Here is a 24,896-nt window from a genome sequence, read left to right on the forward strand (position 1 = left end):
GCTCTTAAGTGCCTTCTGAAATGGCCTAGCAACATCAAGGAATACGGGGGTAGTGCAGGAAAATAGTATTGAAGTAGATGATCAGCCATGATTTCATTGAATGGTGGAGCATACCCGAAGGGCTGAATGGCCTACTCCTGCTCCTGTTTCTTATGTTCTTAGCCTCCCTGTTGTCAAGGGAAATTAGGGATGGGCAACAAATGCTGGCCTTGCCAGTGATGCCAATATCTCATGAAAGAATAAAAAAAGAAAGTGTAGGGAGCCTGATCCCAGATTTCAATCTGTATCTCTAACATTTATTTGATTGAGGGGCATGCTACAGCAACCCAGTGGAGTCGTCATCTCATCCTGTTCCCCTATGACTTACTCCTGTCCCTAATGAGGAAGAGCCTGGTATCTGCAGGTTGGCTGCCATAGCAATATAGCTGAGATCGTGAACTCAGTAGACTTGAAGTTTGAGCCTGTGCATCACCACTACTGGCTGTCACACAGATAGTTTAAGTCAAAGCCACTCCATATTGAAAATCACTGCTGAAAGCTTCTTTGAGTATATCTGCTCCAATAGCATCACACACTATTTTCAGCCCTATGAGACCAGCCCTCATCCAGCTAAACTCGTGTATACATGCCGCATTTATGCAGCCTATCCTCAGAATTTAACTCTTTAAGCCCTGGTATCATTCTAGTGAATCTGCATTGCACCCCTCCAAGGCCAATATATCCTTTCTCGCGTGGTGCTGAAAACTTAAAGCAGTTCTTCAGATGGGTTCTAGCCAAAGTGCTCTGTACAACTGAATCATCACTTCCTTCCTTTGTATTCTACCTTAGATCAGCCAACAGTTCAAACAGAACCACTGAGAAGCCCTGTTAAAATACTTACATACTGTGCCAGTGGAAGATTTCCTGATGACAATAGTTCAGTCCAGTTCCAGACTGAAAGTCCTTGCTTAGCTCGTACTATAAGCAGCTTTCACTAATTTTGGATGAGAAGAAAAATGGGAGAATATATATAGAAGAAAATTGAAATTTGAGTTTATTCTCTATAGTCTTGATCATCTTTCTTTCATTTAGGTACAGTGCTGCCAAGAAGGATAATGACTTCATCTACCATGAGGCTGTACCACCCCTAGATTCACTCTCATCCGTAAAAGGCAAGTTTTCTAAAACTATGCTCTATTAACTAGCATTTAAACTTTAAAATATTTTGAGCAGTTCTTCGATTAGTCTAATACTGTATTCTCTTATTGTAATGATATATAGGATATTGCGTACAACTAACACTGGCTCATAACCTAACTCATTCTTTCCAGGATTCAAATATCTGGAATCCTTGTTTCCTTCAGTTTTTTTCCTGTAGCCCACTACTTCCTAACCTCATCTCTCCTGCTCAATACAGCCTTGCAGTATCTAAGCACTGAGCATTGGTCCTTCAAGGCAGCTTAATTTAAAAAAAACAATAAACTTTGGAGCATTCTTGTGTGTGTTCAAGTTCATTAAATACAATTTTATTTCTGGAAAGAAGTGCACACCTTTTAACTCTTGTGGTAACCTATTTTTAATAGGCGCATCTCTGGTAAAAGCCCTTCCTGTCAACCCAACTGATCCAAATGTGACTGGTCCTGACATTTTTGCAAAATTGGTACCTATGGAAGCCCATGAGGCCTCGTCCCTGTACAGGTGAGCCTGAGGCTTGCAGCTTCTGTAGAGCTACGTTACTGAAAATTAAGCACAGAATTTTTGAAATGAGTCCTTTTAAATGCTAGTGCACCACAACTGGGGTTTTCTTGTTCAAAAAAAAAAAGAAAAGGGTTGTTTTCCTGGCTACATGCACTTCTTTGCAAATAGGGCGGCACAGTGGTGAAGTGGTTAGCACCGCAGCCTCACAGCTCCAGGGACCCTGGGTCGATTCTGGGTACTGCCTGTGCGGAGTTTGCAAGTTCTCCCTGTGTCTGCGTGGGTTTTCGCCGGGTGCTCCGGTTTCCCCCCTCATCTAAAAGACTTGCAGGTGATAGATAAATTGTTTGTTGTTAATTGCCCCTAGTGTAGGGAGGTGATAGGGAATATGGGATTACTGTAGGGTTAGTATAAATGGGTGGTTGTTGGTCAGCACAGACTCGGTGGGCCGAAGGGCCTGTTTCAGTGCTGTATCTCTAAATAAATCATGAGGCAAGTTCTAGGGGTTTGACTTTGTTCTCTGGAAAAGAGGAGACTTCGAGATGACTGAATTGAAGTTTTTAATACTTGTTTTATTCATTCTCGATAGGGATGCTGCTGGCAAGGCCAGTATTTATTATCCATCCCCAGTTGCCAGTGCACAGGTGGCAGTGAGCTGCTGCTGTGAAATGCTGCATGCCATAGAGTGTAAGTGCTCCCACAATGCTGTTAGATAGCGAGCTCCTGGATTTTGATCCATTGCCGATGAAGGAACAACAATATATGTCCAAGTCAGAATGGTGTGTGACTTGGAGGTGATGGTGTTCCCATGCATCTGCTGCCCTTCTCCTTCTAAATGGTAGAAATCACAGGCTTGAGGGGTTGAAGGGGGCTGACAAAGCTGATACGCTAGCTAAGGGATCAAATACCAGGGGTTAGAAGATTGAAACTGAGGTAGAAGGGGGGAAGCCTGGTAAAACTATTCTACATAGTGATAGCTGTTGAAAATATTATCAGAGAATTGATGTGAATAGAATATGAATGTATTCGAGATTCAATTAATTTGTTTTTGGAGAACAGAGAGGTTGACACCATGCAAACCTGTATCTCATGGAAAGAAAATGAATGATCAAAATGCCAGTGAACTGTTTACCATAACATTTTTATTAGCATTTGCATATCTAAAACATGGAAAGGACAAGTCAGATTTTCAGGTTTTTTCTGACAAAGGTCCCCATGAGGTGTTAACCTGTCTTTCTATCTCCTCTTTCAAGAAACTGATTAACCTGCTGTGCATATTGTCTATTTTCTATTTTTAGATAAATTTTTGATGCAGTCTGTTCTTTCTTCTGTTAATTTGAATTGCAGTTGTGCCAAAAAATGCTTGTGTGCTGTTTTCTGTTAATTACTAATTCAAATCATTGTGTAATCTAAATTTTGAACAAAATATATTTGAATTATCAAGAGTATACTGTAGTTGCTGATTTTTTTTTTCTTTTTGTCTCCATAACTTTGGAGGCACTTTGTTCTACCTTACCTGTTGTAGATTGACAGATAAAATGTTGTAAAGGTTTTAATATTTTGAAACATTATATCTTTGAAGCTGTATCCTGTGCCATGTCTTATATTTTTCCTATTTTTTTTCTAGTGAAGAAAAGGCAAAATTGTTACGAGAAGTGATGGCTAAAATAGACAGCAAAAATGAAGTATTAGAGTAGGTATTGTGACGATGATGAACTCTTGCGTTTACTTAACAGTCAGCATACCTCGGTGCAATTCATTGTGCAAAGAATTTTGCAAAGTTGTAATGTGTCACTATAAAAACATTAAATCTATTAAAGCTAAATTCTGATCAGCTGATAGGCTGGAATTTTCTCACGGCAGAAGGGGTCATTAAATGCATTGAAAGGGGAAGGATGAAATTCCTTTATGATACAGAAAAATGCCTTTTTTTTCATAAATCAAAAATAACCATGTTCATTTGCTTCTGTTGCAAAGAAACCTGGGGATTGTGCATTTGTACTGTTGAGATAAATTTTGGGGCACTAAAGAGAAAGACTAAGGACAAAATATGAACAGTTGAAGGTCAGTGAGTCAACTCGGAGCCCCACCAAGCAGCAATCTTCTTTATTGTGGCAAGATGCAGGGTTAACCTTCAAACACTGAAGTTTGCATTGGGTATCTTAGCATAGTGGCTATGTTATGGGACCAGTAATCCAGAAGCCTGGGCAAATGATAGAGGCATGAGTTCGTATCCCACTATCGCAGCTGGGGAATTTAAATTCAATTAAATAATTCTGAAATAAGCGACTATCAGTAATGGTGGCTGATAACTACTGACTTGTCGTAAAAACCCAGCTGATTCACTAATGTTCTTTAGGGAAGGAAATCTGCTCTCCTTACGCAATCTGTCCTATAGGTGACTCCAGACACAGAAATGTGGTTGTCGCTTGTTAACTGCTGTCTGAAGTGGCCTAGCAAGCTACTCAGCTGTATACAAGAAGGCAACTCACTACCACCTTCTCAAAGGCAATTATGTATGGGCAATAAATGCTGGCTTTGCCAGCAATGTCTCCATCTTGTGAATGAATAAATTGCATTTTGAGTTCCATGAAGGCATTGAGCAGATGTTGAACGGATATCTTGCAGAGAAGCCCCACACCAAGTCTTTGGTATGTCCTGGCATCTAGGCTGACACTGAAGTATGTTATCCAAGGTGCTTTCCTACAGGTGATAGGTTAAACTGAGGTCCTGTCTGCCTATTCAAATGGATGTTAAAGCTGTAGTGGAAAGATGTTAGAGTTGCTGTTCTGGAAGGAAGAGATCAATTGGGCTTCATCCCAATCCATCTTGTGATCACAGCTTGTTTCTTTTAAGTAAAACTGACGTTTCCCATCGCTTTTCAATTGGTAGTATATTGGTTGATATGGGAGAGAAGCATGTATTTGAGGGATGTTTGTGTACAAGTCTGGGGTGGTGAATCAGTATCTAAGACAGTTTTGCATTCCATTAAAAAAGATGACAAAATTCTTTTAATTCATGCCTGTTGGAGCCAAGTGAATTTCATGACTTAAAAGGAGTCATTGCATAAAGAGAATATGCAATCTAATTCTTTTGTATTTTGCTATACTTATCATACACTTCAACACATATTTTGATAGAATGTATCTTAATATTGTGAATTGAGCAGATTGTTTAAAGGGGAAGCAGAGAATTTAAAAGAAATGCTTATACCATTTGGATTGATTTGAAATCTGATTTATTATTTCCTTCTATTACAGGCAGTTCATGGATTCTTTGAGGATTGACCCAGAGTCGGTAGATAATTTAGACATGTATAATCATATCCCGCCAGTATTGATGGAAAAGTGTGCAGCGCTCAGTGTCCGACCAGATACTGTGAAAAATTTGGTTCAATCCATGCAAGGTATGTTACTATGAAAATGTAAACCCTTCCACCTCCAGTACAGTGATTGATGTGCTTTGTTAAGTGGATCTCAATGATGTTGAAATTTCTATGTTCTCAAAGTTCAGATTGTTTATTTTTCATTTTTTGTGACATAATGCTGTATGGGGTAATCTATTTTGTTTCTATGTTTATATGTATGTGTATTTTTATTGAAAAAATAGTGCATGTGATTAAAATGGTGTCACAACAGCCATATCTATAACTAGTCAGCAATATCTATTGGACAACTTTTACTTAACTGAGAACGGCCATCGCAGCACAGATTGTTGATTGCACCTGGGACCCATCTGGTCTCCACGGTTGTGCTTTGTGCATTGAAAGCTGGACCCCACATATTAATGGAAAAGATAGCATGGGTTGAGCTGCGTACTTGACTTCAGTACTTTTATCCCCCCCAGTACTGTCTGGAGTATACACTGATGTTGAAGCATCGCTGAGAGAGTTTCGGGATCTTACGGACCAGGATGAATTAATGGAACAGAAATTTCAAGAGGCCATTGGAAAAAGGACCGCACCAAGCGGAATATCTGATCTCAGCAAGGAGTGTTCCAAGTACATGGAAGTGCATGAGAAGGCCAGCTTCACCAATACTGAGCTGCACAAGGCAATGAATTTACACATCAGTAACTTACGGCTGTTGAGTGGACCCTTGGGAGATCTTCGTGCTGCTTTGCCAACTCCCACTGTCTCTGACGGTATTGAACTGTATTTTCTATTAGTTTCGGCATGTAATTGTGTGTAAAAAGCATATTTTTCTTGCCAATTTTATGCTCTGAGTCACTGACACCATTGCTGAGTTAATGGTTTCACTTGCCCTTCACCTTGCCCATCAGTATTAGTAGAGAAATGGTGTTGGGGAAATTGATGGGATTGAAGGCCGATAAATCCCCAGGGCCTGATTATCTACATCCCAGAGTATTTCAGGAAGTGGCCCTAGAAATAATTGATGCATTGGTGGTTATCTTCCAAGTTTCTATAGACTCTGGAACAGTTCCTACAGATTGGAGGGTAGCTAATGTAAACCCACTATTTAAAACGGGAGGTGGAGAGAAAGCAGGGAATTATAGACCAGTCAGCCTGACGTCGGTAGTGGGGAAAATTCTAGAGTCCATTATCAAAGATTTTATAGCGGAGCACTTGGAGAACAGTGGTAGAATCGGACAGAGTCAGCATGGATTTACAAAAGGGAAATCTTGCTTGACAAATCTACTAGAATTCTTCGAGGATGTAACTAGTAGAGTTGATGAGGGGGAGCCAGTGGATGTGGTTTATCTGGACTTTCAGAAGGCTTTTGACAAAGTCCCACATAAGAGATTAACGTGTAAAATTAAAGCACATGGGATTGGGGGTAGTGTATTGCGATGGATAGAAAATTGGTTGGCAGACAGGAAACAGAGTAGGAATAAATGGGTCTTTTTCCGAATGGCAGGCAGTGATGGGTGGGGTACCGCAGGGATCGGTGCTAGGACCCTAGCTATTCGCAATATATATTAATGATTTAGATGAGGGAACTAAATGTAATATCTCCAAATTTGCAGGTGACACAAAACTGGGTGGGAGGGTGAATTGTGAGGAGGATGCAGAGAGGCTTCAGGGTGATTTGGACAAGTTGAGTGAGTGGGCAAGTGCATGGCAGATGCAGTATAATGTGGATAAATGTGAGGTTATCCACTTTGGTAGCAAAAACAGGAAGGCAGATTATTATCTGAATGGCTATAAACAGAGAGGGGAATATGCAACGAGACCTGGGTGTTCTCGTACACCAGTCGTTGAAGGTAAGCACGCAGGTGCAACAGACAGTAAAAAAGGCAGATAAAAGCAAAAATACTGTGGATGCTGGAAATCTGAAATAAAAACAAGAAATGCTGGAAATACTCAGCAGGTCTGGCAGCATCCGCGGAGAGAGAAGCAGAGTTAACGTTTCAGGTCAGTGACCCTTCTTCAGTACTCTGCCTTCATAACGAGAAGATTCGAGTACAGGAGCAGGGATGTCTTGCTGCAGTTATACAGGGCCTTGGTGAGGCCACACCTGGAATATTGTGTGCAGTTTTGGTCCCTTTATCTGAGGAAGGATGTTCTTGCTATAGAGGGAGTGCAGCGAAGGTTTACCAGACTGATTCCTGGGATGGCAGGACTGACGTATGAAGAGAGATTGAGTCAGTTGGGATTATATTTGCTGGAGTTCGGAAGAATGAGGGGGGATCTCATAGAAACCTATAAAATTCTGACAGGGTAGATGCAGGAAGGATGTTGCCGATGGTGGGGGAGTCCAGAACCAGGGGTCATAGTCTAAGGAAATGGGGTAAACCTTTCAGGACTGAGATGAGGAGAAATTACTTCACCCAGAGAGTGGTGAGCCTGTGGAATTTGCTACCACAGAAAGCAGTTGAGGCCAAAGGATTGTATGTTTTCAAGAAGGAGTTAAATATAGCTCTTGGGGCGAAAGGGATCAAAGGATATGGGGAGAAAGCGGGAACAGGTTACCGAGTTGGATGATCAGCCATGATAATGAATGGCTGAGCAGGCTCGAAGGGCCGAATGGCCTACTCCTGCTCCTATTTTCTATGTTTCTATGTTGTAGTTCATAGGGTCATTTTTTTATGTGCTCTTTCACTGGCATGTTGGTTAGCTATTCAGCTGTAGGACTTCATAGGTCTGACCTTGTTTGGGCCTTATACACTCAGGATACTGAATACCTTCTGTACCCCACCTCCCACCACCTTTCTTAACCCAGGGCAATACATCTAATTCTTAAAACTGTTAAGAAATGGCAGCATGGGATGTTCTGCACATTTCACCTAGCTTTACTTATTTTTAGGTTAAGTAGCTTCCACATAATTTGTAAATTTCCCATTTACTCCACTCTTCCCTAGCAACCCAATCTCAGAAGAGCAATCCACACCGTATCCGTGACATTTATTTCCTATGTGTACACAGTAGTTGCCCTCATCTCTCTATCTTTCTTTGCGTCATCTGCAGTATGCAGCATTCAACAGTAAAATTGCTCCAGAGTAGGAGTGACCAATTTTCTGTTTCTTAGACACCTTTGATTCACACCAATCTCTGTTACTGTGAGGCTTGTCCTGTAATGTTCATTCCAGAGTTAAATTTTTGCCACCTGTTGGGATGCTGACAGTGACCAGTGCCCATGCATAGTTTTCAGCATCCTCATCTTGGGGTACAGTAATGCATAGTGTTTTTGGCCCTGTGTTTTCCAGAGGAAAAGGGCATTCTCCAGAACATGAAACGTATTCTGTTGAAGGTTGAGGAAATGAGAGATCAGCGCTCCTCGTTAATACAGCAGCTCCGAGATGCCATTCAGAAGGACGACATCACTACAACGCTAGTGACGACAGACCATTCAGAAATGAAGGTAGATAAACAACTACACCGCACTTGACGTGTAATGAATAAAGACTTCAGGCCTCTGCAGTTCAGGACAGTTCAAAAGCAATGTTATAAATAGCCTTCTCCGGTCCAGCTGATGCTAACTGGATGCTGCAGCTTACACTCTAACCCCTGACCAGATTGCTTGCATGTGTCAGATCAAAAACTGGGAGCAGCCAGATGAACTGTAATGGTGTTTTGCTGTCCGGTACAGTAGCCTCTTGGTCTAAATATTAACAACATTAATTATGTAATCGGGTTATTTTTTTTCTCATTTATTCTCTTGGCCCTTGCTCCTAAAGTAAGCAAAGACTTGCCTAAGAGAGCTTATTGTTACTTAATTCAGTTTTTCGGTTGTGTGAAGAGCATTTTTAGGATTGTTCGTTTGTCACTGGAAGATGATTTACTTTTGGTGATGAGGAAAGACAAATAAATAACGTTCGTGATGATGTAACCTGTACAATTTGTACCTTTTTTCTTTTCAAAAAAAATGTACTTACAGAAACTTTTCGAAGAACAGCTGAAGAAATATGACCAACTAAAAGTGTACATTGATCAAAATCTTGCTGCCCAAGAAAACATCTTGAAGGCATTGACAGATGCGAATGTCAAGTATGCTGCAGTTAGGAAAACTCTCGCTGAAGCAGAACATAAGTGAGTAGCTGATCTTGGGAGAGGTGTTTGATGTTTATTCAACCATTTTCTTTGCAAAATACACCATGTGGTGCGATCTATAAACTAGGAAAGTCTCATGTTTAATCCACAGTCTCTGTGTAATAATGGTGAACTTGGTTACAGTTTGTTTCTGGATTGCAACTCCTGTATATTAATGGATGTTTGGTGAGAGCAGGCTCGGATTACCTGGGATCCCCATCTCGGTTGAATAATCTTCTAGTGATCTGTTTGAGCTCGCTCTAGGGTTAGCCAGTTAGATAAAGCACTTGGAACCCTGGCAACCATAGCCCAGCAAGTGTGTCTTCATGAAAGGTGAAGAAAAGTCTCATGCTACTTCAGTTATAATCCGTTTCATTTTGTTTAAACATATCATCTACGTCCTGTATAGCATATCTATATAAGAGCATAGGTCATTCAGCTCCTCGAACCCGTTTCAGCATTCAATTAGATCATGCTGAACTGTACTTTTATTTTTATTTAGAGATACAGCACTGAAACAGGCCCTTCGGCCCACCGAGTCTGTGCCGACCAACAACCACCATTTCTCGTAATCCTACATTAACCCCATATTCTCTATCAAATCCCCACCATTCTCCTACCACCTACCTACACTAGGGGCAATTTACAATGGCCAATTTACCTATCAACCTGCAAGTCTTTGGCTGTGGGAGGAAACCAGTGCACCCGGCGGAAACCCACGCAGACACAGGGAGAACTTGCAAACTCCGCACAGGCAGAACTGAACCCGGGTCGTTGGAGCTGTGAGGCTGCGGCGTTAACCACTGCGCCACTGTGCTGCCCAGGAGCTAATGGAAGCTGGCATGTGTCTGTTGCACCTGAAAGGCTCTGTTGCACTGCATTGGATCAGCTCAGGTGTCCTTTTTAGTTATAGTAAATCACAGCTGACAGCTGGGGAGCTTATCAACAAAGATGTAGCAAAGAGAAAACAAAACTACCAATTAAGAGATGCCAAGGAGATTGTAAACTACCAACTGCAGATAAGTCAGTATTCTTTGGCCTCCTTATCTCGAGAGACAGTGGGTAAGCGCCTGGAGGTGGTCAGTGGTGTGTGGAGCAGCACCTGGAGTGGCTATATAGGCCAATTCGAGAATGACGGGCTCTTCCACAGGTGCTGCAGAAAAATTTGATTGTCGGGGCTGTTACACAGTTGGCTCTCGCCTTGCGCCTCTGTCTTTTTTTCCTGCCAACTGCTAAGTCTCTTCAACTCGCCACACTTTAGCCCCGCCTTTATGGCTGTCCACCAGCTCTGGCGAATGCTGGCAACTGACTCCCACGACTTGTGATCAATGTCACAGGATTTCATGTCGCGTTCGCAGACGTCTTTAAAGCGGAGACATGGACGGCTGATGGGTCTGATACCAGTGGCGAGCTCACTGTACAATGTGTCTTTGGGGATCCTGCCATCATCCATGCGGCTCACATGGCCAAGACATCTCAAGCGCCGCTGACTCTGTAGTGTGTATAAGCTGGGGATTGTTGGCCGCCTCGAGGACTTCTGTGTTGGAGATACGGTCCTGCCACCTGATGCCAAGTATTTTCCGGAGGCAGCGAAGATGGAATGAATTGAGATGTCGCTCTTGGCTGGCATACGTTGTCCAGGCCTCACTACCATAGAGCCAGGTACTGAGGACACAGGCTTGATACACTCGGACTTTTGTGTTCCGTGTCAGTGCGCCATTTTCCCACACTCTCTTGGCCAGTCTGGACATAGCAGTGGAAGCCTTTCCCATGCGCTTGTTGATTTCTGCATCGAGAGACAGGTTACTGGTGTATTTACTGGTATAGTTACCAGTAAAACAACTAATATAATATCAAAAGTGGGTCCTTTGTGACTTGTATTATGTATACAGTTGTGTCCATAAATGATTTATTTCATGAATGATATGAAAGCTAATAAATTGCTTTCATGTAGCACCTTTCAAGCAAGAAATATCTCTCGGCGCTTTGCAGAAGATCAGATGACATTGAGCAGCAAGTTACAGGGGCCGGGGGGGATGCAGCTGATTGAGATTGAGGTCAGAGATCGGTTTTAAGGAGACATTTGAAGGCGAGGAGAGAAATGGTAGAGTTCAAGAAAGAAATTCTGGACTTCGTGGGCATGCTTGCTGAAGGTTTTGCTATTGGTGAATTTGCCTCAAGAGGGAGGACACAAACTAGAGGTTGGTTACTGAGATAGAAGTCTGGGCAAGTTGTAGAGCCAAGTGACTGGAGAAATCGGAGAATAGAACAAAGATTTTAAAGTCTTTGTGCTAAGGGATTGTAGCTAATGGAGATGAGGATAGGGGTGATTTGTGTGCAACCATCATACTAGATAGTATGCAATTATGAGAGGGTTAATGTAAAGTGAAGACAACCGTCTTCTAGCTGCATAAATTCACTTGCCTATGTTCCAATCTAACACTCACCATCACTGAAACCCTCACATCTTCACCTTAATTTCTCCAAGGCTCTCCTCACTGCCCAGCTAAGTCGGCAGCAGGTTGCAAGTGTGGAGCCTCTATCCTTGTTGGGGAGAGTTCTTGTTCTTACATTAAGAGTCCACCAAAGCTCGTGTACACATGTTCTTTGTTTCTGTAATAATACATTAACAGGAATTGAAGTGATTGGCAAATGACCTTAGTCAGACTGCAGGATTTGTGTGTTTCATCTACTGTGAAATAACATGACCTATGAAGCAAATCAAACTACACTCTACCTTGTTAGCTCAGTCTGCCTTCAGAGAGATTAAAAGGGTTCATAAGCTTAAAACATGACAATCGGATTTAATTTACAATTGAGTTTCATTGTTGCACTTCCATATTCCACTGCCCAGACTTTTGTTATAAGGCAGACTGCCAGGCCACTTAATGGAGGGACTGACACCATTGATCCGGAGTAGATATGTGTGGCAGACCCAAATTTATAATAGCAGCATTTAGATGAAAAGGAGAGCTATTAAGCTTGTTGTTCCTTAAAAGATTATCACGCGGGGAGGGCGAAAAGGTTGTCGAAGTAGATGTACTCGGTATTTTGGGACAGAAAGGAATGGAACCATGATTGGGCGGTATCACAGAGCTCGACCATAGAAGAGAGGCAGTGGCAGAAGATGGAGTAATCAATTGTATTAAAGATCGTAGATGGAAAAAGAATGAGGAGGTGTAGCATGCAACTCAAATATTTTTTTATTTAAAAAAGGCAAATTAATGTTAATTGTTCAAAACCATTGGTGTAAAATAGGTGAAAGAAATGGAAAACCCTGTCTTATATTTACAATATCAGTGAAATAGTACATTATTTATTACTTAAGTCATATATAGTGGTGGGTAAGGCCAGGCCCTTTTTTGATATTGCAGAGGCTAGTTTTATTTCTGAGGAATTTTATTGAAGTGTTGCTTTCCTGAAAAGTTTTTGTTACTGATTTGAATAGAGAATGATAACTATATGAAATAAATCACGTATTGGAGTGGACACAGTCAAAATTAGCATTGTATCCCATTTCCTCATAGGCCAGAGCAATTGTAGAATACCATATTAGTTGAGGAACCAGTGGATTGATTCATTGTATTTGTCGAACATAGTAGCTTGCAGAGTTTTTTAAATCCATTTATGGAATGTGGGCATCGCTGGCAAAGCCAGCATTTATTGTGTATCCCTAATTTCCCTTGAGATGGTGAATACACCAAGTGCCCAGCCATTTCCGAGGGCAGTTAAAAGTTAACTACATTGCTGTGGGTCTGCAGTTACATAAAGCCAGACTGGGTAAGGACGGCAGATTTCCTTCCTTAAAGGACATTAGTGAACTAGATTGGTTTTTAATGACCGTCTCATGATCACTATTACTGATACTAGTTTTTTATTTTAGTTTTATTTAAATTTAAATTCCCCAGCTGCCAAGGTGGGATTTAAACACTCATCTCTGGAGTAGTAGGCCAGACCTTTGGATTACTAGTCCATTAATATAACCACTGTGCTCTCGTGCCCACTATGCAAATGAACCGACAAGTTGCATGTTTGATCAATTTTAGCACTGAGCCTGAAGTTGTGCTCTGTTATCCTTTGTACAAAAGCAAAATACTGTGAATGCTAGAAATCTGAAATAACAATGCTGGAAATACTTGGGTCAGGCAGAACTGATGAAAGGTCATTGACCTGAAATATTAACTTTATTTCTCTCTCTCCACAGATACAGCCTGACCTCCTGAGTATTTCCAGGCATTTTCTGTTTTTATCTGTTCTTGTTCAGTTTCATTAGTTCCCTGTTTCCTGAATTTTATGGATTTGGGTGATGCCACTTAAGATTCCATGTTAGCAGGGGAAAGGGGGTATTTCTTCTATTCCAAAAATAAAACTTAAAACATGTTTCTAAAGAATGGATTTATGATTTTGTATATATAATGCACAAAGGACATTTGCCCATTTTTCTGGAACTCTTCATTGTTTGGATTAACTAGACAAATTTAACATTTCTGTTAAAATTTCCACCCCTTCTCTGTAGGTGGAACATTACCATCCAGATGCTAGTAGCATCGTATGAAGCTTATGAAGACCTGATGAAGAAATCTCAGGAAGGAAAAGAGTTTTATGCAGATTTAGAAAATAAAGTAACAAAGTTGTTGGATAAAATGAAAGATGTTTGTAAATCTCAGGAAGACCAAAGACAACTAATACTGGAACAGTAAGCTTTTTTTGTTTTTAATTGAGGAACTGAATTGAAGACTGAAGGCCTGTAGTTACAAAGACATTATTGTGATATAAAAAGAATAGGAAGGTTAGGCTAATCAAGAAGGAGAAGTTACACCATACCTACCATATGCTTTTAAAACTATCAAATGAAGATGCATGCATAGTTTTGATTTCCTGGAAAAGAATGAATTAAAGTAGAAAGATTTTCTTTTGCCTTTTGCAACCTGAGGACATCCCAAAGTGATCTACAGCCAGTTTTGATGTAGTCATGCAGCAGCTAGTTTTGATCATAGAAATTAAATAAAGACCAAATAGTACATTTTAATGAATGTTGGTTGATGGATAAATAATGGCCAGGACACTGGGGAGAGCTCCTCTCTTCCTCCTCAAATAATCTTTTATTGTCACCTCCAAGAGCAGATGGGGCCTCAGTTTAATGTCTCATCTGAAAAAGGGCATCTCTGATAGTGCAGCACTCTATCAATGCTGCACTGAAGTATCAGCCTGGATTATGTACTCAAGTCTCTGGAGTGGGACTTGAAACCTTCTAATTCAGGTGAGAGTACTAGCAGCTGAGCCACAAATGTCATCAACCATTGAAGAATCACTTTTACATGGTAAATACAGGCGTGAGGTCGTTTGAGCCATCTTAAGCCTTTTATCCACAAAGACACCATAGTCCATTAACAAAGTGAGAAATATTTGGAGTAGTCTGCAAATAGAAGTCAACAAACTGCATATTTAAAATTCAGTCAGGTATAAGCTTCGAGAGACCAAACAATCTTTTCTCATCCTTTCCATTCTTGAAACAATATGTTCAATATTTTGTCAAGCAATGCAATTTTTGCATTGTAGTTTCTTGCAAGATTTGAGGTTTTGCCTCCACTATTTTTGGAAGTTCTTTCAATATTGATCATCCCCAGTGTGAGGAAGAACTTCCAGGCATCAGTCCTAAATTTTCATGGGTATAGTTTGATTTCTTGCCCTACTGTCACAGTTTAGTTAAAGGAGTACTTCAGATCTGTCTTTTCTATGCTGTTTACTACTCTACATGAGGCCCCCTCCCCTCTCCTTTGTCAACCTGATCTATTAATATTTTTGTTTGTCCTTTTATATTCTTAGTTGTGGGGTATCTGTTGGGAATGACTAAGGCACTTATACTTTGGAAAGATTCCAAAAGACAGACTAATATTCAGCATGAAACCATTGTTTACAGTGTGTAAACTATTGTGGCTGTTGCAAAGTCTCAAATATTGTGCAGTGCGGATTGACCATATTGCTCCAGACTTGAATAATCCAGTGTTCTGTGGGAATTAGATGACTGCAGTATAGATTTGGGTACCTCAGTGCAACCATGAACTAGTTTGTTAAAACACTGGTAAGCTTAGAATTTTAAGAATGCAAGACGAGCAAAGGTTAAAAAAGAAAATTCAGCTTCTCGAAGCTTATACCTCTAGTGCACTATCTCTCCAGTTGAGTTTTAAATATCCCTAATGTCTTGATCTTTCAGATATTAATCATGTTCTTTCGTTTAAAATGTATAACGTTTGATAAAGTAGCAAAATGTACATAGCGCAAGTACCTTGTTCCTTATTTTTAACCAATATTTTATTGTGTTCCATGTTGCATAACCATTGCTGTGGCTTGGGCTGAATTTGTAAGCCTCCCATGAGCTTTGTCTTAAGTAAAGTATCATGGTGCTGCTACCTACTCTATCTGCCATGTCTGTAAACAAGTCATGGAGGTTTGTTGGGCAGGATCTTCTCATACTATACCATGATGACTATTATTGCTAACTGGCCATCTTCCAGCCTACCCAAAGGATTATTTCCATCACTTGTTACAAATCGACTAATGGACCTGCAGCTGCCTGGATTGGATTTGTCATGGTTTTTCAGTATAAATCTCACAAGTTTGGTCCTCAGCCTATTTGATCCCACATTCCAGAATACTAGCCCTACCAATTCACGATTAGAATTTAATGCCCACTTAAATGGGTAAATGGGCCTTTGGTTTAAAGTATCATACAAAGGACAGCCAGCATCTCAATTGAAATGGGACTACATTTGGTTTTAGAGATACAGCACTGAAACAGGCCCTTCAGCCCACCGAGTCTGTGCCGCCCATCAACCACCCATTTATACTAACCCTATACTAATTCCATATACCACATCCCCACCTGTCCCTATATTTCCCTACCACTTACCTATACTAGGGGCAATTTATAATGACCAATTTACCTATCAACCTGCAAGTCTTTGGCATGTGGGAGGAAACCGGAGCACCCGGAGGAAACCCACGCAGACACAGGGAGAACTTGCAAACTCCACACAGGCAGTACCCAGAATTGAACCCGGGTCGCTGGAGCTGTGAGGCTGCGGTGCTAACCACTGTGCCGCCCAGTCTTGTGGAACCAACACTGATTCCAGTCTTGTGGAACCTAACCACTGCCGAAAAATATTTCCTGCATGAGAGTCGGCAGTGCCTTGCAAATTACAAATAAAATTAATTCCACTCAATAGAAGATTGTGAGTAATCTCTTCCGTGTTCAACTAAGTTCTACATTGCTTGCTGATTATTTTCCACTCATTGAAATCTACAGTGCCCCTTTGTGGCATGGTAATGTCATTACTTTAGATATGGCCAGAGCTACTTCAAAACCTTCCTCACTAAAGTACAGTGCAGTGCTCTGAGCATTTCCTCCAAGTCTGTCCAAACAATTTGCTACTCAAATTCTTCTGTAGGAATCAACTCCATACAGCTTCATTTCATTGGGCAATTACAATCTACGCCTACAGGGTCTCCACCCCAGAGTAAAATTTGTATATTTTCTATATTTCACCAAATACACAATCTGGTGTGCTTCTCATCCCTTTTAATACTGAGGCAACTTAAGTTGGTGGGCTTTTGCTTTTGACAGTTCTGCAGTGTTGCAAAGAAGGTTTGTTCAAAGCTTTGTGTATCCACAGAATTAATTGCTCATTATGGCCAGACTAATATTTATTGTTACAGTATTTATGTGTTGGTGGTTTCTGTGTCTATTGTGAAGAAAGGTTGATTAGTGATGAGTGAGGTACATAATGTACTTGGGAAAAACACAGCTTTCACTATAATGATGTAAAGTAGCACTTAATGTACTTCATATTTTTCAGGGAAATGAAAAAGAAGCCGCCGCCAAGGCCAACAGCACCAAAACCGCTGCAGAAGACTTCTGATGCAGACCTTGAATCTTTGTCAAGTATCGAAGATCTAGATATGCAAGCATTTAATGCAGCACTTGTTTTTAATGATCTTCCCAATGAATTGAAAAGCTTACCACCAAACACTTTAGCTGCACACATAAGTGGAATATCTGTAGATGGCATTAGACCATATCCCACGGAACCTGTTGGTTTTCCGAGGATGAGGCATTCAGAACCAGAGGTTTTCTTCGCTGCTAGGACTACCATTGCACCACTACGACCTCCATTGCACAGTCAGCAGTTCCTAGACCCTGCTTTGATATCTGGCCACGTACATCCATATTTTCATGGAGCAGTTCCACTACCACCAGGTTCAACTGCTGGTATTGCCCAAGGACCTTACGTGGGAAACAGCCATTCAGGGCCTCCTTCAGTTAGTGGTACATCCGGTTTACCTACTCATGGAATGGGTCCATCCGTATCCTGTCCAGTACTCCCTCAACACATCTCTGCCTCTTCACCTCCGCCATCGTATCCTGCTGTTACTATGATTAGAGATTGCAATCCAGGACAGCCCAAATTTGCACCTGGTCAGTTACCTCCAAGAGGAACTTCACCACGGCACATGCCAAATTCCATATCTGTTCCCTCTTCGGTAGGTCATCCAACCAGTGCTGCTGGTCCTAGTGCATCTTATGGAATGGGGCAACAAGTTTCCTCAACTGTGCCTGTACCAGTTAACACTGGTTTGCACACACCTGCTCCACTTGTTGGGCCTACACTTGCCTACCCTGGACAGTTCTGTGGTCAGATGCCAGGAGGAAATATTGTCCCACAGCCAAACACTTCAACCACAACAGTGGACAGTATACAGACACCAATTTCTAGCTTTACACCAGATCCTCACTTAGTAAGTGGGCAGATGAATAGACAGCCAATCTATGATGCAAGAATGAGACAGCAGTCCAGTGTTCCTTTGCCAGGTCAAGTTGGAGTTCCTCCTGGACCTGCAGTGAGTGCAGTTGGTCAGTATCCATATCATTCTGGTGGTCAACCAGCCAGCCAACCATCCCAGTCCCAGTTCACTAATGTGCCATCATTTGCTGGTCCTGCCCCAGGACCACAGCATATATTCCAGCATCCAAGCCAGGTGCATCCAAACCATGAACTTCAAATTAGACCTCAAATGCATACTCCACAGCCTTATCAAACTCAGTTTTTTCCCCAGACAAGACCACAGCTGCAGCCTCAGCCAAGACCTCAAACTCCAGCACAGATTCCACCCCATTCTCCAATCCTTCATCCAGTACAGCCTCAGCTTCAGGCTCAGCCTCAGATGCAACCACATTTAAGACCTCATCTGTATCAGCATCCTGCTCAAGATAAAGTTGCTCCACCAGGAATTCCAGCTCATTCAGGCAATGTTGTTCCAGGCACCCCAAGTAACATTCAACAACAAGGACAGAACATTCCTGCTGCAATGGTTCCACAATCTCAACAATGTCATACACTACCATCTGCCACAGAGTCACAACCGATGACCTTGCGACCTGGATCCTCCGCTCAAGGGGTGTCACCCATGCCATTCACACCTGCACCACCTCTGCATGCTGGGCCACAAACTGCACTTTTGCCGAATCAAATTGGAGCACCTCAGTCTGTCTCAACAGGTCATCTTGCTTCACACCCAATCCAACCTGTACCAAGTTCAGCTGTTGGCCAGATGCAATCCAGTGCAATTGTACCTAGATCTCCATTGCCACCTCCACCAGCGCCTTCCCCACAGCCTCCACAAGGGCAGGTCGGTAGTCTGCCTGCTGCGATGTTGCCAACTGCAATGCCTGGGTCCACTATCTTGCAGCAGAGACCACCACTGTCTCTGACACCTGGAGCAACTGCAGCAACCCAACCTCTCTCGGAAGTACCTTTTCAGAGACAAAACTCTTCAACTGATGACCTCTTGTCATCCAGTCCAGACAGCCAGCATGGAGGGCCCCAGACAGCTGTGAATCAGCCTCTTCTTCTGCCTACCAAGGTCAACTCAAAGGAAGGGCAAAAACCAAAGGGAATTCAAATCATAGAGAAAGATCCATATGAGAAACCAGAGCATGTGAAAAAGTTGTTGACTGAGTTAGAAAGTTTTAAGTCTACCGTTGAGTCCATGGACAGGCCATCATATGGAACCTTGACTGAGTTGGATTGTAAATGGAAGGACTTACAGGATGCTCAAGAGAAAGATGTCAGACAGTTGTCTATTGCCGTTGCCCGCTGTTACACCATGAAAAACCGTCACCAGGATATCATGCCTTATGACAAAAACAGGATTATAATCCAGTCAGGAAAAGATGACTACATCAATGCCAGTATGATTGAGGACTTGTCCTCTTACTGTCCAAGAATCATAGCTACTCAGGCTCCGCTGGTGGGAACTGCATCAGACTTCTGGCTAATGATTTACGAGCAAAAAGTGTCACTCATAGTTATGCTCGTCTCTGAACAAGAAGTGGAGAAGGTGTGTCATCATGACGTTAAATATTTGGTTAAACATTTAAGATTATTGAGTGCATTTGTAGTCATTGAGGAAAAAACATCAGTGTTTGGGGAAAGGAGTAACTTTTGCTTTTTGCACCTGTTGTAAGCATCCAACTAGCTGAGGCTCAATGTTAACTTTCCTTCACTTTCAGTATCCTCCACGTTGCTGCAGTGGGCCTGTAATGGTGTGTCCCAGAACTCTGTGGAGGACATTCCAGGGTTGGTAATCTTTCTGATTATTTGCCTGAGGCAAGTGCTCAAATGTACTTTTTCCTTCATGGGATGTGGGCGCTGCTGGCAAGGCCAGCATTTGTTGCCCATTACTAATTGCCCTTGAAGGTAGTGGTGAGCTGCCGTCTGACTGCTGCAGTCCATCTGGTGCAGGTACACCCACAGTGCTGTTAGGGAGGGAGTTCCATGATTTTAATCCAGCAATAGTGAAGGAATGGGGATACATTTCCAAGTCAGGATGGTGTGTAGCTTGGAAGGGAGCGTGCCTGCTGCCCGTGTCCTTCTAGTTGGTAGAAGTCACGGGTTTCGAAGTTGCTGTCAACGGAGGCGTGGTGAGTTGCTTGCAGATGGTACACACTGCTGCTACTGTGATGGAGGGAGTGAATGTTGAAATAGTGGATGGGGTGCTGATCAGGCAGGCTGCTTTGTCCTGAATGGTGTCGAACTTCCTGAGTGGTATTGGAGCTGCACTCATCCAGTCAAGTGGCGAGTATTCCATCACACTGCTGACTTGTTCCTTGTAGATGGTGGGTAGGCTTTGGAGAATCGGGGGGTGTGTTACTTGCTGTAGAATTCCCAGCCTCTAACCTGTTCTGGTAGCCACAGTATTTATGGCTGCTCTAGTTCAGTTTCTGGTTGATGCCCAGTTTTGAGCTGCAAGATCTGTTCTGAACCAAACCCATTTAGCACGATGGAGGGTATCCTTAGTGGGAAGACAGGACTTCGTTTTCACCAGGATTGTATGGTGGTCACATGTACTAATACTATCATGAACAGATGCATCTGCAACAGGTAGATTGGTGAGGGCAAGGTGTAATAGGTTTTTGCTTCTTGTTGGATCCCTCACCACCTGCTGCAGACTCAGTCTGGCAGATAGGTCCTTCAGGACTTGGCCAGTAGTGGTGCTACCGAGCCACTCTTGGTGATGGACATTTGTGTCTCCCACCCAGAGTACATTCTGTGCCCTTGTCACCCTCAGTGCTTCTTCAAAGTGGTGTTCAAAGTGGAATACATATTCGTCGGCTGAGGGAGGATGGTAGGTGGTGATCAGCAAGAGGTTTCCTTGCCCATGTTTGACATGATGCCATGGTGGTCCGTAGTCAATGTTGAGGACTTCCAGGGCGCTCCCTCTTGACTGTATACCATTGTGCTGCCACCTCTGGTTCATCTGTCCTGCCAGTGGGACAAGACATACCCAAGAATGATAATGGTGATGTCTGGGACATTGGATGTAAGGTTTCCATGAGTATGACTATGTCAGGTTGTTGCTTGACTAGTCTGTGGGTCAGCTCTCCCAATTTTGGCACAAGCCCCCAGATGTTGGTAAGGAGGACCTTGCAGGGTCAACAAGGCTGGATTTGCCTTTGTCATTTCCTGTGCCTGGGTCAATGCCGGGTGTTCTGTCTGGTTTTGTTCCATTTCAACTTTTGTGTAGTGGTTTTGTACAACTGAGTGGCTTGCTAAGTCATTTCAGAAGTCAGTTAAGATCCAACCACATTGCTGTGTGTCTGTAGGCCAGACCAGGTAAGGACAGCAAATTTTCTTCCCTAAAGGACATTAGCCTAAGTACCTATCTTAACTCTCAGCAGTAATTATTTCACAGTTTCCCCAGTTAGTGAAATTCCAGGGTTCAGAGTTGGCCTCCTGTCACAGCAGCACCTAATGGTCGGTAGTTTATGTACTTCAGTAATGCTGTAGGAGACCACAATTAAGAGCCACCTTATTATCCCTTCCATATGCTTTCACATTTAAATTTCTTTAGTTTTTCTTCATATCTTTAAATAGTTTAATCCCTCAGGTTTTTTTTAAAATCTGTAAATACCTAACCTATAAATCTGCACTATAAAATTCTTTGTGATATAGTTGGTAAGTACAATGAAGTCGTGATTCATTGCTTCCTTAAGCAGTACTTTTTTCAAACTTACTTAATTGTGTGGGCATGTTAGGTTCAAATTAGTCTTCTAAATATCTTTTTTTTTTTTAGTAACATTGATTGTCAAGAGATAAAGAAAGAAAAAGAAATACTTGCATTTATATAGCACTTTGCACGACCACCGGATGTCTCAGTGCTTTACAGCCAATCAAGTGAAGTAGTTACTGTTGTGATGTTGTAATGTAGGAAACGTGACAGCCAATCTGTGCACAGCAAACCCCCACAAACAGCAGTGTGACAATGACCAGATAATCTGTTTTTGTGATGTTGATTGAGTAATAAATATTGGCCAGAACACTGGAGAAACTCCCCTGCTCTTATTTGACTTGGTGCGATGGGATCTTTTATATCCACCCTAGCAGTCAATTGGGTCTGGGGTTAGTCTCTCATCCAAAAGATGGCACTTCTGACAGTGCAGTACTCCCATAGTACTGCTGTGGAGCGTCAGCCTTGACTTTTGTGCTCAAACCCTGGAGTAGGACTTAGAACCCAGAATCTTGTGACTCAGAAGTGAGAGTGCTACCAACTGAGCCACAGCTGACGCTAATGTCCAAGGTCTTTTTCTTATGTCTGAGTTATTTCATTCCCATTCAGTTGCTTGTGCTCTCCACACACCATGATATGCCAGACACATTCTTGTCCTGCTCTGCAGAAGTACTGTTGGGATTGGGGGTTATCTCTGGCTGTCCCCCACTCTATTATTGCATTGATGAAGGGTTTAATTCTGATGCAAGAAACTGCGATATCCTCGTTTCCCAAAAGATATTTCCTGCATGTTCTGCTAGAAGAGCAGAAGAGAGCAGTGCTGCTTCACTGAGCCGAATAAATCAGATAAGAAGGTTGGTTTGCTGTGTGTTTGCCAACACCATCAGGACATGTGGCCAATGGTACAGTATTAGCAAGTAGGACGGCAGTGCTGCTTTCACTCTTAAAGACTATGTCTTGACTGGGCATTTTCAGAAAAACTCCACTGTTTTAATGTGATGCTAATAGTATTCAAATAGCCAACCTTGTGGTCTTTCTGAACAATATAAATCATGGGCAGTGTTGTACTGTGGAGTCCAGCGCATTCAGAATGGTTTTGGTGTTCACCTGTAGGCTTCACAATTTAAGGAATAGGTTAGCCATGTGAACCAAATACAATGTGAGATTTGATCACTACTCCCTAGCTGATCTTCACTGGGTTAGTGTTAATGGGTTTTAAAATTGACATTAGTGTCTTTGGGTTAAGGATGAGAAATAGGTCCCCATTCCTACTCCTGATTCTTCTTTAGTAACCTCTTAAAACTAGATGCCATATAAGGAGAGAATCAGGCTTAGCTGTGATCAAATAGCTTTTGCCGTTCACAATCTGGGCTCACATGAAACACAGTCACTTGAGCAATCAAAACCTGCAGAACTATTGCCTCAGCAAGGAGGCAATGCATTCAGGCAGAGCAGGGGAGACCATTCTGACAGGTGGAGTTGTTTTATCCATACATTTCACTTTTGACTTCTAACAATGGGAAAAGTCTGGACAGGGTTCAATGCCAGAAATGAGAGTTGAAAGGACAGTTTGAGTCCTTTAAGGTGGATGTTGAAATTTGGGAACATTTGCTGAAAATTGTAAGAAAGTCAGCAGCTGGTATCCTTAAGTGATCATAATCTGTCAGAAGGTTGCAAAACCCAACTGGTTTGCTCATGCCGAAGGAATGAAGAAGCAAAGCTGATCTTAACTGGTCTGGCCTATATGTGACTCCAGTCACACACCAACATGATTGCCTCTTGACTCCTTTTGATCGGCCTAGCAATTGACTCAGTTCTATCAAAAGTCGATTCACCACCATCACAGTCTCTGGTCAAATAGGAATGGGTAACAAGTGCTATCCTTTACAGTGGCACCCAGATCCACTGAAAGAGTGGAGAACTATTTGATAAAACTATCGGGAGTCCTTCAGTTTTCCCCCTATTCTTTCTTTGGTTAACTATCTGGGATCTCCTCAGGGGAGGCGGTGGCTTATTGGTAATGTTACTGAACTAGTAATCCAGAGCCCAGGCTAATGCTCTGGGGACACTGATTCGCATCCCACTTTGACAGATGGTGAAATTTGAATTCAGTTAATAAATCTGGAATTAAAAGCTAGTCTAATGGTGACAATGAAACCATTGTCAATTGTTGTAAAAACCCAACTGGTCCACTAATGTCCTTTAGGGAAGGAAATCTGTTGTTCTTACCTGGACTGGCCTACATGTGACTCCAGGCCCACAGCCATGTTTTTTAAAATTTATTTGTAGAATGTGCGCATCGCTGGCTCGGACAGCATTTATTGCCCATCACTAATTGCCCTTAAGAAGGTGGTGGTGAACTGCCTTCTTGAACTGCTGCAGTTCATATGGGGTAGGTTCACCCATACTACTGTTAGGAAGGGAGTTCCAGCATTTTGACCCAGCAACAGTGAAAGAACGGTGATAAAGTTCCAAGTCAGGATGGTGTGTGGCTTGGAGGGGAACTTGAAGGTGGTGGTGTTCCCATGCAACTACTGCCCTTGTCCTTCTAGTTGGTCGAGGTCGTGGGTTTGGAAGGTGCTGTCCAAGGAGCCTTGGTGCGTTGCTGCAGTGCATCTTGTAGATGGTACACACTGCTGCCACTGTGCGTCAGTGGTGGAGGGAGTGAATGTTTGTGGATGGGGTGCCAATCTAGCAGGCTGCTTTGTCCTGGATGGTGTCAGGCTTCTTGTGTGTTATTGGAGCTGCACCCATCCAGGCAAGTGGAGAGTATTCCATCACACTCCTGACTTGCGCCTTGTGGACAGGCTTTGAGGAGTCGGGGTGAATTACTTGCTGCAGGATTCCTAGCAGCTGCCCTGCTCTTGTCGTCACAATATTTACATGGCTACTCCAGTTCAGTTTCTGGTCAATGGTAACTCCCAGGATGCTGATAGTGGGGATTTCAGCGATTGTAATGCAATTGAATGTCAAGGGGAGATGGTTAGTTTCTGTCTTGTTTGAGATAGTCATTGCCCGGCGCTTGTGTGACACGAATGTTAAATGCCACTTATCAGCCCAAACCTGGATATTGTCCAGGTCTTGCTGCATTTCTACACTGTTGATTGTTAAATGTCCTCTGAAATGGCTTAGCCAACCACTCAGTTCAAGGGCTATTAGTGATGGC

The 24,896-nt window shown here is 42.4% G+C and overlaps 1 protein-coding gene across 1 annotated transcript in view; it reads left to right on the plus strand.

Annotated features, from left to right (window-relative positions):
* Positions 1 to 24,896, plus strand: part of ptpn23a (protein tyrosine phosphatase, non-receptor type 23, a) — a 123,739-nt gene that overhangs the window by 82,462 nt on the left and 16,381 nt on the right. Inside the window, exons 12-20 of the mRNA XM_068031443.1 lie at positions 1,072 to 1,151; positions 1,563 to 1,677; positions 3,302 to 3,367; positions 4,935 to 5,080; positions 5,521 to 5,817; positions 8,341 to 8,495; positions 9,012 to 9,163; positions 13,680 to 13,859; positions 17,020 to 19,561. Of these exons, the coding sequence (XP_067887544.1) occupies positions 1,072 to 1,151; positions 1,563 to 1,677; positions 3,302 to 3,367; positions 4,935 to 5,080; positions 5,521 to 5,817; positions 8,341 to 8,495; positions 9,012 to 9,163; positions 13,680 to 13,859; positions 17,020 to 19,561 (3,733 nt within the window). The remainder of the gene's footprint in view (positions 1 to 1,071; positions 1,152 to 1,562; positions 1,678 to 3,301; positions 3,368 to 4,934; positions 5,081 to 5,520; positions 5,818 to 8,340; positions 8,496 to 9,011; positions 9,164 to 13,679; positions 13,860 to 17,019; positions 19,562 to 24,896) is intronic.

Source organism: Heterodontus francisci, chromosome 5 (assembly GCF_036365525.1).
Source record: "Heterodontus francisci isolate sHetFra1 chromosome 5, sHetFra1.hap1, whole genome shotgun sequence".
NCBI classification, from domain to species: domain Eukaryota; kingdom Metazoa; phylum Chordata; class Chondrichthyes; order Heterodontiformes; family Heterodontidae; genus Heterodontus; species Heterodontus francisci.